General features: G+C 38.6%; 1 protein-coding gene across 6 annotated transcripts in view; it reads right to left on the bottom strand.

Moving 5' to 3' along the window:
- LOC124552514 (lysine-specific demethylase 4C-like) overlaps window positions 1-17721 on the bottom strand; it is a 362897-nt gene that overhangs the window by 205374 nt on the left and 139802 nt on the right. For all 6 annotated transcript variants that reach the window (XM_047126804.1, XM_047126805.1, XM_047126806.1 and 3 more), the window contains one exon: window positions 7619-8011. In XM_047126804.1, coding sequence (XP_046982760.1) covers window positions 7619-8011 — 393 coding nt within the window. The remainder of the gene's footprint in view (window positions 1-7618; window positions 8012-17721) is intronic.

Here is a 17721-nt window from a genome sequence, read left to right on the forward strand (position 1 = left end):
ACAGTGAGCTCAATCAGAGGACAGCACACATTTTCGACACAAAACAGTAATCTCAGCGGCTCCGTGAGAGAAAGTAGCTGCTCCAATGCAGAAATAATTGTGCGACATATCACCAGCTTGTCTTACAGATGCACTGTATCTAAACTATAGAGAGAAACAACCGAAACTTGTAAAGGAAAGACTGTGTTGAATTAGTTTACAGTTCTGAGTTCAGATACGATACACAGAGTCAAGAAAATGTTAAATGTAAACATGCTTACGTGCATTTTGTGAAGGTACTGGGAATGGAGGTTTAACAGTGTGTAACAGCAACACAAGTACAGACAGACCGCAGGTCTGAGAAGAACCAAGGGGATCGTTGTCCAGAAAAAAAGATGAGCAAGAGGTAATTTAATATTCTAGGTTACTGACAACCAATGAACTCACTATCCCATCAACACTTAGTATCCAGCTGGTGTGTGTATTGTGGAACATAGCTTGTGTGCCTAGGAACAGTAACAATAACAATTCTACTGTGCTGCTATTAGGTGTCTAAGTTTATTACGGAAGAAGTCAAATATTAAGGTAAGGCCAGCAGTGTCTGTGTCATTCTAAAACTTGAAACTGCACATCTGACACTAACAGCAGCTGACTAGTACACATGTAACTGATAGAAGACTTCTGTAGCAATCTTCCTTATTTATTACATGGAATTATTTTTTTAGATAATTTGTAGCATCCCCCTAAAAACCTATAAAATGTACATAAACTGTTTAAGGTTCTTTCTTGCACTCATTTTATCCAGACAAATTGAGTGGCTATTAATTCTTTGAGTTCCTTATCGAATAAACTAGGAGGTTTAATGTGTTTTATAATGAAAGGTAGAATACTCAACAGTACGAAATATAATTTCTCACACTGTCAGCACAAGAGAGCAGTGGCCAAGAGGGTATTCCTTATACTACGTGTGCTTTCATGTAACGCCCATAACACTAAAAATTGGATGACAAAGACATATTTTTGACGAAACAAGAAAATTGAATCATTTCAGTATCTTAAGTTTACAGGTTAATTATGTCCCAATTGCACAAGAACTTGCCATTACTTATAAAATTCACATGGTTACGGTGCTAGAAGTACGTATTATGCACGGTTAACTTGCCTTTTAACATGTATGAGATCAGTTTTCACCTTGTTTATATTTACAGTCTCTGCCAACACTTATGCCACCCTTCCCCAACAATTGTTTTTATCATTCTACCTAGATTCCATTGCTGATCTCTACCTACCTAAAATGCCCTGAATTCTTGGCTACAATGACTTTGATTTTGCAGTTCGTTATTTTGTCTATAATTAGATGATTTATCTGTGTCTGCAAACGGTTAAACAATGCACCACAACAATAATGTCTTCCAAAGAGCTGTTGCCAACTCCAATGTAATGAGGTTTCATATTTTTTGTCAGTACACATGGTGGAAAGGAAAAGATCATCCACATATGTACATTCTCCATGCTGCGCCTTCCTTCAAACAATTGAAAATCACTTCATACTGTTCACGGCCTTACCTTTGCCTTTTAAGAGAAAGAAAGTGATAATGTTTCCATACAGTACCTTCAAACATTCAATTTCACACCTTCCTTCAGCAATAGTTATTGTCTGCATGTAACCATTTTTAGAAGGATTATACATCATATCACAGTTCCAGCTGTACTACTGCTGAAAAAACTCATTACACAAGTAGCCTCCAAAGCTTTACCCACTCACTGAATTTTTATGTCAGTCCGTATTCATGTAAATTACATTGCCTCTTTGAATAGCAGGTAAATAAAAATTGCTGAACAACGTGGCATTTGTGTCGAGCAAGGGAATCCTTCATTCCTGATGATCAGACGATAGTGCTGATGACTAGGTGGTGAATGAGTTTAAGTAATGTGTGCAGGCAGAAAGTGATCAGTGCATAAAAAGTTCATTGGAGCCATAAGGTACAAAGCCTCCATTAAAAGTGCTTACAAACTGAAAATATTTTACAGCTGCATTACATATTTGAAGACACTGACAAATCCAAAAATTCGTAAGTAGTTTGCTATATTTGATGATATCCATTGGATTATTTAACAGCAAATAGCTGGTATAACGGTAATAGGGGACAATGGTACCAGTTTCAGAGGCAATACTGTCACAAGCTGTAGGACTGTAGCTGCCAATATAAAACACCTTCCTCACAAATGATTTCACCGACTCAATAATTGTTTCCCCCTATGAAAGTGACATCAGATACATTTAGGAAAAACCCCATCCATTATCGTACAGTAGGCAGCCAAAACATACAAAAATTAATGTCTGGTCGTTTCTCTGAACTCCAAGCTCTGGGTAACTTCTCTAAATTGTTCCTTTCTTCATGCGTTTTCCAGAATACTTTCCTCTCTTCTCCTCATGTCATTCCAAGTGTGTGCACGTACACATTTTTTCTAACTTACAAGTGACTGAAGTAAAAAGGTATCACAGTGTTACAGCATGGTTGCCTACTGAAGAAACAGATACAGTATAACCTACTGAAAAAAACATAGCCACAGTATAACCCCACTTTTATATTCTCGGAATTAATGTTTTTGTGCCATTTACAGCATATTTTTCTCTCCCCCATCAAATTTCCTAAGTCCACAATGTTAATTTGCACCAGATTTTGTGTTAATATACCATCCTTTTCCTGCGATTTATGCATTACGAAATGATGTTCGTGGAGAAAAAACTGATATGAGGGCGAATCAAATGAAAACCTTAAATTTGTAACGACAAATGAAATTTTGCGCCACTATACTGCAAGTTGTTAAATGTGCTACAAACAGCGTGCAGAATGGCCTGTAGGTGGCAGCATAGTGCAGATGCACACATGCCGTTGCAGTACTAGTATAAAAATGGCCGCCCCACTCGAGACTTGCACCAGGGAAGAACAGTGTTCTGTTATTCAGTTTTTGCGTAGTGAAGGTGAAACCTATTGAAATTTATCGACGAATGAAGGTTCAGTACAGTGATTCATAGTGTTTGTCACAGCAGCAAGTCTATGAATGGAGTAGGAAGTTCGCAAATGGTCGCTCCTCGTCCAGGTCAGGCACAATGAGTTGTGACTCCACAGAGCATTGCAGCAGTTGAAGCCGTAGTGAAGGAAAACTGCCGAGTGACACTGAATGACATGGCAGCATATTTACAGATTAGTCATGGGACAGCACACCACATTGTGCATGATGTGCTCCAGTTTCACAAAGCGTCTGCAAGATGGGTGCCACAGCAGCTGACTCCTGAAATGAGAGAACGACTTGTTGATGCTTGTGAAGAACTTCTTCGGTGCTTTGAACGAGAAGGTGATGGCTTCCTTGCAAGAATCGTTACTGGGGACGAAACTTGGGTTCACTTCCACCAACCGGAAACGAAGAGAGCGATCAAGGAATGGCGGTATTCATCATCAGCAAGTGATTTCCATATGTTTGGACCACTCAAAGACGCAATGGGAGGAAAGAAGTTCCATTCTGATGAAGAGCATGGTGTATGAGGGGTTGCGCGGACTTCCAAAAGAATTTTTTTCTACAGGAATTTATGCACTCTGTGATTGCTGCAGGAATTGCATTGAGCGTGGGGGAGATTATGTTGAAAAGAGATACAGCTTTGTACCACTTTTGCACAGTAAATAATATTTTTAAAAATATTTAAGGTTTTAATTTGACTCACCCTCGTAAATGACGCTGGCATGCACCAGGCCTTCAGGTAATGTTTACAAATTTTTAGACATGAACAAGTACCTAATGAGAATTGTGATGCCTATTGCGTATCGTACATAAAACACAGAAATACAATATGGGATCCTGCACATAACTTTTACTGCTTAAAAAGATATTTCCCACATTTTACATTACATTTTTACAGTATCTTGAAAAATGTAAAAGTGGGGTTTCACTGTGCATTGTGAAGGCCTTCCCAGATGGAGTTAAATTCAACAAAAAAACTTCCAAAAATGAGACTGTATAATGATATAGAATGATTTTCTGATCGATATGTGCAATGGAGGCTAACATTATGGAACCACACAATACCTAGCACAATTTCATTGAATAAAAGAGCAATTGCCTAACTGGTTTTGGTCATAGTGCCTAAACTCAATAGCACTTCTGTATAATTCAGTGGAAACGTGCTAATAATATTTACTGCAGTGACATTACCATGACAGTTCATTTAATAAATGTAAGCACTAATTCCAATGATAAAATTATATCTGTCTCACTTGATAAAGACTCTACAACAGCCTTATACACAGAATGGCAACGAAGTGCGTGTTAAGGTTCTTTAAAGCCGACATTAGACCTTCTTTCAGGTAAATGTTAAATTTTTGGGGGGGGGACAAATTTGATATAAAACTGTCTAGAAAGCTGGGATGATAGGATAGGAATGAAATGACTAGAAATTTGAAGACTATTGTGCAAACGTTGCACTGTCTCAAAAATGTCATGCTGACTTTTATTAAGAAATGCCAAGTATTTTATTAATCATGAACACTCTCATCACAAAACAAGATTTTTTTAAATACCAGAATGATACAAATATATGCTTATGGGGAAAATTGAACCCTAGTGAACATAAATGGCACTTCTGCATACGAAAAACTTTGAGGAGTAAATAAAAATAAGACTGTGAATATCACAGTAACATACAGTCTTGGCCATAAACAAGCTGCTTATGGCTGCGTAATAGCTAGCGAAATAGTTCAGTCTAAAACATTTATATGTACAAATATTTCTGCAACAGACATAACATACTTTCTTTATAAATAATTTGTACAACAATAAAAAAGCAAAAATACTATTTGAGGCTACTTAACATTCTACTGCAGAAGAAGATGCAGAAAATTTAGTGCTTTTCAGAGATCTCACATACAGTAAAACCACGATTTTATGCTCTCTACAAATGTTAATGAAAATGGGTCAAATGTAGGAACTGAAAGGTTTTTTAAAAAATAACATTTTTGAGAAACAATCAGTGCATGATGTTTAAAGAGCACAGATACCATACTGAAGCTGATATGTAAAATCGGGGTTTTACCGTATCATCCAGTAGTGTGTGTTATGCATGCAAAACCGAATAGAACAATAAATCCAAGTCAGCAGTTGTTCAGCATTTGTAATTTCTGTATTACATGTGCAGTTTCTTTATAAATTTTCTTTTACAGATAAAAATATAGCGATTTATACTTTTTCTATCATCTATCAGAAGGAATGCAAAATGGCAAGCCACAAGAACATCTAGAATAAAAATTTAAGAAACTGTCAAAAACAAAATTACAAAATAAATTCAATTTTAATCATAAACTGAACAACATTATGGTAACTTTCACAAAAATCAAACGATTTCAATGATTTTCTTGTAACAATATAGGTTAATAGAATATTGGTATCCATCGGTGAGACACATAAATGGCTCTGAATACCACAGAAACATTTCCATCAAAACTTCAGGCATCTGCTGTATAAAGGCACTCTAAGAGAAAACACTACGATTACAGCATTCCTCTTCACAAAAATGAATTTCTCAAGTGACTGAAGACTTTCTGAACATGCCATCTGCAGTTTTGAATGAAAAGTTATTTCCTAATTCTGAGCATAACTGGGAAAGCACACAGTACAGGTACAATGTTTGCAATACTGTAGTCTCCGACAATTGGCAGTGATAGTTTATTAACATTGACTAATAAAACTATTGCTTGAATGCTTTCAGAATTACATATATTAGTTTCTTATCAAATGTTAGACCAAAGATACAAAGTATTTTTGGAAGCTTTAAGTGAGCAAACTTGTAAATGTTTAATCCTAAGCATCAGAATCCAATATCTCTTTCTGAAAATAAAGTTGGTGAGGGAAATGACTATAGGAAAAATCCTTGGGGATTCTCATTATCTTGGTATTGGGCCATGGTTCAAACCATGTTTCTGTGATGGATGTTTTGTCTCCTGATGTTGGAGACATCAGATGTTGTAAAGACTCAGATAGTAGTTTCAAACTCAAACAAGCTCAGAAAGTGTATGTGTGTCCACACAACAGTCGGATTGTAACATCGTCGTGCCACTTCCTAAGATTGCAGAGTTGTGCTGGCGGGTGCTATGAAGGCTGTAGTGCAGAAGAGTTGGCACCGTTTTTTTCTTTATTTGAAGAGTAAGTGTCGTCTGGATGACAAAGATAAAACGACAATAGCAGACTAAGCACTGGGACTGGGGGAACTGTCCAATTTGTTTCTCAGATGGTACTGTTTCATCAAGGTCCAGTCATTACTATGCTATATGCTATGTTATACAGGGAGACCATAGAAATTCAAAAGCACTTAGACAACTTTCACTAAAAAGGAGGACTGAAATTAGGAGTGTTGTAGCTCTTAGCACTAAAGAAACAAACAGCACCAACTCTTCCACGACTCTGTGATCTTTGGCAGTGGTTTGATGAAAAAAACAAATTGACCGATGTGTGGAGATGTAGAAACAGAAACAGTTCGGCTCACTTAGCTTGTTTGACTTCCCAACTGTTATGTGAGTTTTTATAGCTGCCAATTATATCTCCAGCATTAGTGAGTAACAGTGCCTGTGAAAGCCTACACCATCCGATTAAAGGAAAGAAGTCAACTGCCTAAACCAATTGTCGACTTTTCGGGTAACTCTTTGTCACACCTGCTGGCTATCACTGCCTTTCCATTTCTCACCATCCCCTCCACTGGATCTGGAGAGATGATCTCACTCTGATAACTCAAAGTCTGACAATTTACTGTAATTCTTTCTCCATATCACTATCACCACCCTCATAAAGACTGTTACAACTTCCTTTGTATGCACCGCTGCTTATATACACCAAATTTCTGTGGCCTATAGATAGTCTAACTCAGTCTAAGTACAATTTTAAAAAATTAAGCATTATGCACAATATTAAACCCAACTCCGCACCACAATTTTTGTACATAATACATCTCTCAACCTGCAATAAAGGAATATGAGCATGTACCCTGAGCGAACACCAAGTGTGCTGTAGTTGTGGACGTCTCAGTTCTTTCTAAAACAATAAATGTGACACCTACAATAGCAGCTGTAATGTTGTAAACATCACAACTGAAGGGAAGCAGTTGTTTGTGTGTGTGTGTGTGTGTGTGTGTGTGTGTGTGTGTGTGTGTGTGTGTGTGTGTGTGAGAGAGAGAGAGAGAGAGAGAGAGAGAGAGAGAGAGAGAGAGAGAGATATTACTATGAATTTTAATCAATCTTAGTGTATATAAAAGGGGGAAAAAAAGACTAATCAGAATGAATAATCCAAAATAATAATAATAATAAACAGTCTATCTGGACTGTTGTTGTCATTTACTGTACAATCTCTGTGGAACAGTCAAGTAGTGGGAAGAGCACTCAGCAGTCGGATTATGTGTACAATCTCTGTGGAACAGTCAAGTAGTGGGAAGAGCACTCAGCAGTCGGATTATGTCACAATGTGTGTGGGACACAGTAGCGTTTAGTGGCAAGACCTATCATTGTGTGTAATCTGGTGCCATCCTTCCCACTCTTTGCAACTAGAGCGACTAGCCACCACTTCTACACGAACGGCTATTTGCGCCTGTAATTCTCACCGGCAGCTGCAGAGGCGACCGTCGTGGGTAGTCTCGTGATGGCGACCGACAGTGGCCTCACCAGGTCGGGGCGACACACCTGGCGAGTCGTGCCGCAGCCAGGCGCGGATCCCGATCCGGGTGTCACTGACTGCTCATACTTGAACAGCACCTTCTCGTCCTTCGGTTTGACACTGACCTTTGTCAGCGTACACGATGGCAGAGGCGCGCCTTCGGCTGCCGCGTACAGTGTTACCGACTGCTCTCGCTTCTTGTCACTCTTCTCCTGCCCCGGGAGAAAACACTCGCTCCCACCAGCGTACCGCTCCCCTTTCACCTTAACGGCACCGTCGGGAGGTGTCGAAATGGCTGCCTGGTCATTCCCCAATTTCTCTTCACTTTTGGGGTTGTCACCTATAAAAAGATGAACCAGTTTGACTATAGGCTGCTGGGAGCGCTTCTCCCCCTTTTTCTCAAACAACTGCACATCAAAATAATAATTCACACAAACATAAAAAAAAAACATTTATCAGCAAAAAATAAATTAAAAATTCGATCATTTTGGGTTAGGCTTTACTGTGAATGTTATTGATGTCAAATTAAACAAGTAGTTTACTATTACCAGAATCTCTCTCTCTCTCTCTCTCTCTCTCTCTCTCTCTCTCAAAAGTTTGAAACATGTCACCTGATTATATATACCAGTAAGAAATTTAAGCTGTATAAACTTGACAAGAGGGACAGGGTATCACTTGAAACATTTAGTTCCACACGTATTCACAAACTCAAAGATCTCGACGATCCTTTAAAACTTATTCCAAAATAAGTAATGTTCTTATGCCACGTACTCTTTGCACTCTGAAATAATGTCTCTGTTTTGCTATACAATATGTTCCTTGCACCTAGAAGTTCCTAGACACCACTCTTCGTCTACAAAATATGCAAATTTACATGTGACATTTTAACAACAGAGGAAGGAGCCTGTGACCACTGGAGGTATTCTAATTAAGTTGCTTTATTTTCACCTTTAGACATATGCTTAGTTTTTAGTCAAAAACCTCCAAAGAGCCGTGTTCTGAAATAGTGTTTTTGTTTCTCCACTAGACAGTGCCACAAGTTAGCCCAAAATCGTAACACAACATTCACATCATACAAATATGTAAATCCGCCTGATGATGGGAGGTTTAAACCTTCGAAATGTGTTGTTGATATAAATAAACAGTGACTGGTAACAGTAAACTTGTTGTTTCATTCAAAACTTATAACTATTTTTGGAAGAGCCAACTAAAAAAACTACCCAGCTTCTGAGACAGGTAGCTAAATTAGGACTATTGTTCTTCATTGAAATCAGCAAGAGCTCACACACGGATGACATTAAGAAGAGGAAAAGTTCAGAAAGCAGAGAGAGAAGAATGGACAGAGATCAGTGTGGCAGAGAAAGAAGCTACAAGAACTCTAATCCAATACAATGAAAAAGTGTGCAAATTCACTACAAACATCTAAATTGGGAATCTTTAATTCGATGCAAAAAATTCAGACATTACTAGACAGTGAACTGATGTAATGTCTGCAGACAGACAGTCTGAAGATCACAAGAACAGGACCACTTATGAGGCTGGATTTTTGAGGACAAAAGAAACATTGGAAGATATTGGTACCCCAAAGAACAGGAGGTGCTTCACATAGAATATGAACAACTTCAGTGAAAACGTCTGAGCTGACAAGGAGAGAACCCCAGTGGAGGGTTTGACTTCTTGAATCCATCTATGCCGTTATATAGGTGGACCCTAATTTGCGAGTAATTGAGAAAAAATATTTTTGAATTTTACATGTGTAGCATAACTGTCATAGTGCAAGCCTCAAATGTGGGAGGTTGTGGATTCAAATCTCTTAATGTACTTAAGTGGAAGTTTCATACTTTCTACGATACGATTGGAGCCCTCACACCTGAAGATGATATAATGCATCGGCCTATACGATTTCGAAACAAACTGTTTCGAAACATTACATTGTTCTCCTTCATTTGTTTCAAAACTGCTACGTGTGAAATTTTTTATTTTTAAATCTTCATTGAAATTACTTTGATATTACCTTTATCCCATAAATTGGTTTATATGTAATTTTTTTATTTCTATTCCTCTCTCACATCATTTTAATCACCCTATTAACTTTTTCAATTGCTCTCATCTTGTCTTTCTATGTTCTTTCTCCATGTGGAATCTTCATGCACGCGATTTTAATTATTTTCGAATATTAACATCGATTTAATTTCTTCCATTTTATCATCCCATATTTTTGTGCATGTTATTGCGTTCATTACTTCTATTCCTAATTTTGCTGTAACTCCTTTCTACTTATATTCCCTTCTTTTGTTTAAATCTTCATCTACATAATTTTGTCTATAGTACAATAAGAATTTAAATTTTAAATGTTTGTACATTTTTAACAAAAATTACATTCTGGACAATACTGCACAGTCATTATAAATACATTATTTAGTCTTTTGTTTTTGAACTGACAGATCCGCATTTTCAAGTATTTAAATTTTATGACAGTTAAATAAAAATAATTAAGTTCACATGCAGAAAGATTCCAACTGGAAAAAGAATGATGGGAAGAGAGAATGAGACCAATTTAAATAATTTTATAGGGTTATGAAAATGATGTAACAAAGGCATACAAACAAAAAAAGTTACATCTAAACCAATTAACTGAATTTAGAATAATGGCCAGAATCATTCTGATAAGGATTCAAAAACAAAAAATTTCAAAATACCTGATGTTTTGAAACCACATCTCACATATGAGGCTTCTACTATAATCAATACACTACACAGCCTGTAAGGTGTAGAGTATCAGGCAAAATCATGAATATTTTTAATATCAATTATTGGCAAACGAGCCCGTCAGGATGAATGGTTGCAGGGTGTGATACCTGGGACCTTAACCCACAACACTGCACAGATGGTTTCAGAAAGTAGATCCCACGGCTGGGGACATCTCCTCGTGAGAGGCCATTGCCTACATATTAAAATATTCCCAAATGTTTCAACACCAATTGTGCAAGATCTTTTCAGTGGTAAAAGATCAACAACACTGAGGGGGGCCCCAAATTTACACAGTCACATAGGGGGCATCACCATTTGTTACGATACCCACTGCAAGGTTCCTTCTCGCTGACACTGTCTTTCTCGATTTGAAAGTCATCCACTGTTGCTCTGTCAATGCAAAGTCCAATCTGCACTTTTGTAAGTTAATACTGTCTTCTTTTCTACTGAAATGATTATGTTATTTGCAGAGCTCAATGGCCTCTATACATGCCTCTCTTTGTGAACACACAGTAATGTGTCATCTGTGCTAAAAACAGTCATCTCACGGAATTTAATTTTGTGGTTTCTGTCTTGGTAAATGTGTTCAGCTACAGCCAATCTGTCAGTATGTCATACGTGGTAATTAATTTTGTGTTCAGCTAAGTGTTTGTTAATAAACTGCTGCCTACACTGTTCAAGAGGTACACACTGTCAACTGTGGGTATTTTGCTTCTTTCTTAGTTTTGCTGCCACAATTCCTGCAATTATGTAGTTCTACAGTGACTGCAGTTCTGACATAGCTGTTGCTGTTTACACAACTAGGAACAGGTAACAGTTAAATACTTGCAGTAACAATAACTTTTTTTTGTTTTTTTTGTTTTGGGGGGACACACTGCTGACGTAACTGTCAAGAACGCGGTGCCATAACCCCGACTTTATGAAGGCAACAGTCATTTCTGAGGGGTCTGTCTGGGATCATCATTGAGAAGCAATCCAAGAGTCCATCAGGATTCCACAATGCAGCAGTCAAGATGCACAACCGGACGAACAAGAAAAGGTTGCCTCTCTTCATAGTCACTGTGCGAACGGCAAACGATGACACATACTCGGTGCGGACGCTTCTAGGCTTCCCAGTTGAGGTGCAGGTTCTTCCTGTCAACCTGGACACTTCACTGTCGTGCTACTAGGGCCAGGAAGAAAAGCATGTGGTGAAATATTGCCACAATGCTGCAAGATGCTTAAATGTGCAGGGAAGCATGACAGCCACACATGTACCACCAGCAGAGACGAACGACCAACCTGAGACAACTGCGGTGAACCAAACTGGCACAGCTGCCAGAATTCTGCTGAGTGTGGCAACATCAATTAGAAGATGAAGGGACCAGCCAGCGTCTCTCAATGTTGAAAAAGAGAATGTTGGAGGTGCAGGAATGGTTAGATCGCATGGCCAGCTGCCCACCCTGCCACTGAGAGTGATGGACTTTGAGGAGGAGGAGGAGGAGGAGGAGGGGGGGGGGCTGCCAAGCAGGGTTAGTCGACCTCTTCACTCCAAACGGCAAAGATTGTCACTACACGTTGCTGCATCAGAAACCAGCACAGCAGCAGGCCAAAAAGACGAAATCCACCACCAGAACCAGAACCACCACATCGATGCGGCTCTACAGGAGGCCAGGAGTTGCTTCAGGATGGTGCACCATGCAGAGACGGAGGCCGCCTCCTGCAAGAAGCACACCTTAACTGGCAGTGACTTGAGCCAAGGGCAGTGAAAATGGATGTGCAGTCGTTCAAGGCAATGGCCTTCCAGAAGAACACACCATGCAGAACCAAAGCACGCAAACCAATAGGCAGAAAAAGATGATGGCAAACTGTGTCACACAAACAACATACGTCGCCAGAGGAGACATGGCGACAAGCACTGACAGGGAGGCACAAACCAAGGAGTCTGGCACCTGGCATGGAGATCTGATAAACGGGACATACTGGACCTGACAATTCCAAACTTGGAGGAACGACACAGCTGGCTGGAGATTTGGGCGAGGGGGGAAGGAAACTTAAGAAGAGGAGGGAAGAAAGCCATTGTTGCGGCGGCTCTTAACAGCAGCAACAACCACCACTTTCGCAGGCCATCTAGCCTAACTACCACAAAGTGTGATGGAGGAAATGGACCCACTATGCGGAGCTGGACGACGACACCAGTGCAGACAAACCAATATGTACACAATCTAGTACATCCCATGCGGATGTGCTAGAAAAAGTAAAAAGGTGGCAACACCAGCAACTCTGGCCGGGTTTTGCAGGTTTTACTCATATAGTGAATTCCGGAGCTGTCCCCAAAATTTCTGCAAATAAATTCCCAATTGGGAGAAATAAGACCCCTCCTCCCTTCTTTGCAAGAGGTAATACAGACGTGTCCAAATTATTAGACTAAACGATTATTTTTTATACTCAAGTTTTCTCGTGTAAAAATAGGAGAGAAAAGTGTAATAATTGATTTGTTTTAATGGTTTGATTGATGCCACGAAATTTCCCTTCCAAGCAACTCACAGATCACCGATTTTTTCACAGTTGGTAACATTTGTTATTTTCCGTCCAAATGGTGTTGGTGTTAATTGTCGATGTATGTACTTTGAAACTGCGTTTACAGTAATGTTTTATGTTTCTGTAGTGTACTTCAGCTTGTTATTTATTCTATCAACTTCTTGCTACATTAACAAAACATTATATAATGTAGCTTGTGTACTTGCATGTTTTTAACCATAGGAATAAATCGTGGAGTTTCCAAAGAAAGTGAGGTTATGGGGAAGACAATAGATGTTTCACCTCAGGAAGTTTCATCTGTGGTAGCACTTCTTGCTGAAAACCATTATATACAGCAGGAAATTGATGACAGAACGACAATATCACAAAAAACTTTCAGCAGAGTCAAACTTTCAGTGCAGAAAGGTGGTGAATACAAGCCAAACAGGAAAGGAAAATGTGGATGTAAAGGGTAAATCAGTCCTAGAAAAATGAAAAGACTCTCAAACATGGCAACAATGAACCGTAAGCTTACTTCTACAGACATGAGCCATCAGCTGAAAGGTTTGGGTGTCGAAGTTTCACCCGCGACAGTGAGGAGATGACTGTTAGAATGTGGTTTAAAGACATGCCGACCAAGGAGAAACAGAAAATCACACCTGCCATGAAAACCAAAAGATTGCCAGTGGGCTAAACAACCTCAGGAGTGGACAAGAGAGGACTGGGCTAAGGTATGTGCAACAATATGGTAGTGGGTCTGGTCACTAAGATTAGGGGTTTTAATTTGAAATTGTGATGTTTTATTGATACTGAAGAAATGCACATTTGAATTTTGGGACTGCAGAGGTCTCCTATGCTACTATTCCCAACTTTTCTAACTTGCAACCAAAGTGTTACCAAGTACTTGGAAGAAAAGCAACAAAGTGTTGCCCTGGCCAGGGAATAGTCCTGATATGAACCCAATTGAAAATTTATGGGACATTGTGAAACAGAGGATAGGAAATCTACAATTACCACCAAACAAGATCTCATGGAGAAACTGGAAGAATTCTGGTACCATCACAATGTCATGTGAAAAGTTAATAAAAACTATGCTAAAAAGCATAAAAAAAGGCATGCATACAAAGTACTGAATGTACACATATAATCTGTATGTGGATGTAAATATGTAATAAATGTAGAGTTTTGGGAAAAATGTCTTTAGTCTAATAATTTGAACACATCTGTAAATAAATGAAATCAAATAAAAAAATTCCCTAAAACCAAGATGCTTGAGCGGAGGAGAAATAAAAACTCTGAGGTTTGTCAATGACATTGTAATTCTGCCAGAGACAGTGAACAGTTATTGGAGTGGACAATATCCTGACAGGACGATAGAAGATGAACAACAGCAAAAGCAAAAAACGGGCAATGGAATGTAGTTTAATTAAGTCAGGCAATGGTGTGGTGGTTAGATTAGTACACTAAAAGTAGTAACAAGTTTTGTTATTTGGGCAGTAAAATAACCGATTGTCTGATGCAGAGGGGATATTAAAAGTAGATTGGCAATGGCAAGAAAAGCAATTCTGAAGAATAGAAATTTGTTAAAATCAAGAACTCTCGCTATAGATTTAAGTGACAGGAAGTCTTTTGTGAGGGAATCTGTCTGGTGTGTATCCTTTTATGGAGATGAAACACAGACCGCGGTGGGGGGGAAGGATTGGTTGTTACGACACATTCTGACACATCAATGGTTCACTAATTTAGTATTGAAGGAAACTGTGGGGTGAGGGGGGAATTAAAATCGTAGATTGAGACCATCAAGATGAATACAGTAAGCAAGTTCAGAAGGATGTAGGTTGTAGGAGATCATGGGATACAGAAGCATGGAGAGCTGCATTAAGCCAGTCTTCAGATTGAAGATGATGACGACAACAACAACAAAAACAACAGGTATAGGAGTTCAATGCCATGCACCAAATCACTAAGAAAGTTAAGTACATTTATTGTAAATATTTGAAGTTAATAAATAATATTTATGCTAGTGCTGCCATGTCACAGCAGTGTATGTTAAGATACTGATGGCGTTTGTATACTGCCGTCTTACAGACAATAGCAGAAATTTAATTTTCTGCTACCATGGATGTTTGGGCTGAATTTAAACAACATTTTGTTACAACAGCCCGACACTTCTTTTTTTATAAAAGAAGTTTCGAAGGGCAAAAAAATTCTTTATCTGACAACTGCACACGTCAAATTTTAAATAATGGCTGCTGTTATGGATCCAAAATTTTTCTATGCTTCTAGTCCTCAATGTGTTAAGTTTAGAATGAATGTCAAACGATCAGATTTAAGAAATTCATTGCACATTCTCACACAAAACATAACTCATCTTGCGTAAAAGGGAACTTAACTTTGAAGGGAACTGTTAAATTACTTTACATAATATATTACATTTTGCAGTGACACCGAATGTGTTGTTTATATCCTTCCAGTGTGCCAATACAAGTCATTTTACATTTATTAGTCCTCAATTCCTTTACATTCATTAGTCTTATAAATGAACTCCACGTATTTACACAATAAGTCTATAGAATGTTGTCAACAGCAGCACTACTGATTACCGTAACTCTTGTTATAAATTGTATAAAGGAGAGTTAGATTCTATTAAATGACATAACTATATAATAGATTTGCCCTGAACATATAATTAAAATTACCTCTTAGCACTACAGTAGGTACATATGACAACATTTGAACTTTAATAATGCATAAAATTATTTCATAAAAAACCATGAATCATAAGAGGGAGGCCACTGTATCATGAATTCAAACTTCCCATCAATTCTACTTCTGCAGCACAATCTTCAAAATGCTAACCACCACAAAATCAGAGGCTGTACTTTGTATTACTTCTTAATATAAATGGCAACTCTGGCTTCCACTTCACTTCCGAGAGTAGTTCGTGGTCCCAACAAAACTGCATAACCACACTTAATAAATAGAGAAATGAGTTGCAGCCATTTTGCGTGCATAAATTCGCATTCGATCCATCAGATTGCCTGGGATTTCCACCAGTGATCAGCAACCAATCTTTGCGATATACCCACACACATGCAATCACCGACGTGATCTGTCGCCCCCGTGACAGGTCATTGCAATCCGTCAGTTGTGCATGGTGCCATGGTGCCCTTCAGAAATATGAACAGTTGTGACATCAAGCTTGTCGAATGCAATTTATCGTTATGAAGTACTGCATAGTTTTCATCCTAAAGCCTTTGAAACATTTTGCTGTCAGCAGACGCTTGTGTGGGCACTGTATTTTGTTGTTGTGCATTTTCTTTGGGACTGAAGTTTCATTTTCATACTATTCTCTCATTTATGTTTCACTGCTGCAGTAGCAGTCCAGTCTAACAAAAATTTAACACATGACTAAAACAATGAAAATTCCTGGAATTCTAAAAAAAATTGAGTGTTTTTTCCCCAGATGAAAATATTCCTGGGTTTTTCCCAGTTGTCCCATAGCATATACATCCTGCTCAAACACAACAACTTCTCATTTTACAATTTATGAAAGTTCCCAAAGTTAAGAGTAATCAGTTTTTTTTGCCTTTCCTATAATAATTAATAATAAAAAATTAATATTATTATTTTTATTTATTATTATTATTTAATTTCTTTTTGTACAAATTACAATTCGAAACAATGCTCCTCGTGTGTGAGATTGATGATGTAAGTAACTTTTGCAATGTGCATTATTTCCAGTTTCGTATGCAGAAGATTAATCCTGCAACAATAACATAAACGTGAGGCCTAATGAGCACCTTTAAAAGCAGCCATGAATACTGAAAACTGAATCTGCTTGAATTTCCTATCCAGTTTTGATCACAACCAACAAAAATTGGTGACGCATCACTCAACACGTATAAAAACATGAGGAACTTCAGATTCCAGAAAATGTAAAGTCTGTTTCCTTGATCTAGTGAGCTTATAAAGTTGTATAATCATAAAAGGATCTATATGTATATATCATATGTATATATGTATATACCATTACATGTAATTAAATACCCTGTCCCATAATGTCCACAGCAGAAATAGACTGAAGAGACAAAGAAACTGGTACACCTGCCTAAAAATGTGTAAGACCCCCGCGAGCATGCAGAAGTGCTGCAGCACAACATGGCATGGGCTTGACTAATTTCTGAAGTAGTGCCAGCATCATGACTCCTGCAGGGCTGTCCATACATCTGTAAGAGTACGAGTGGGTGCAGATCTCTTCTGAACAGCAAGTTGCAAGGCATTCCAGATATGCTCAATAATGTTCATGTCTGGGGAGTTTGGTGGCCAGCGAACGAGTTTAAACTCAGAAGAGTGTTCCTGGAGCCACTCTGTAGCAATTCTGGACATGTTAGATGTTGCATTGTCCTGTTGGAATTGCTTACGTCCATCGGAATGCACAATGGACATGAATGGATGCAGGTAAACAGACATGATGCTTACGTACGTGTCACCTGTCAGAGTCACGCCCCACACCATTACAGACCTCTACCAACTTGAACACTCCCCTGCTGACATGCAGGTCCACGGATACACAAGGTTGTCTCCACACCCGTGCACATCCATCCTCTCGATACAGTTTGAAATGAGACTTGTCTGACCAGGCAACATGTTTCCAGTCTTCAATAGTCCAATGTAGTTGCTGACGGGCCCAGGAGAGGCGTAAAGCTTTGTGTCTTACAGTCATCAAGGGTACACGAGTTGGCCTTTGGCTCCGAAAGCCCATATGATGATGTTTCATAGAATGGTTTGCACGCTAAC

The sequence above is a fragment of the Schistocerca americana genome, chromosome 10 (genome assembly GCF_021461395.2).
Source record: "Schistocerca americana isolate TAMUIC-IGC-003095 chromosome 10, iqSchAmer2.1, whole genome shotgun sequence".
NCBI classification, from domain to species: domain Eukaryota; kingdom Metazoa; phylum Arthropoda; class Insecta; order Orthoptera; family Acrididae; genus Schistocerca; species Schistocerca americana.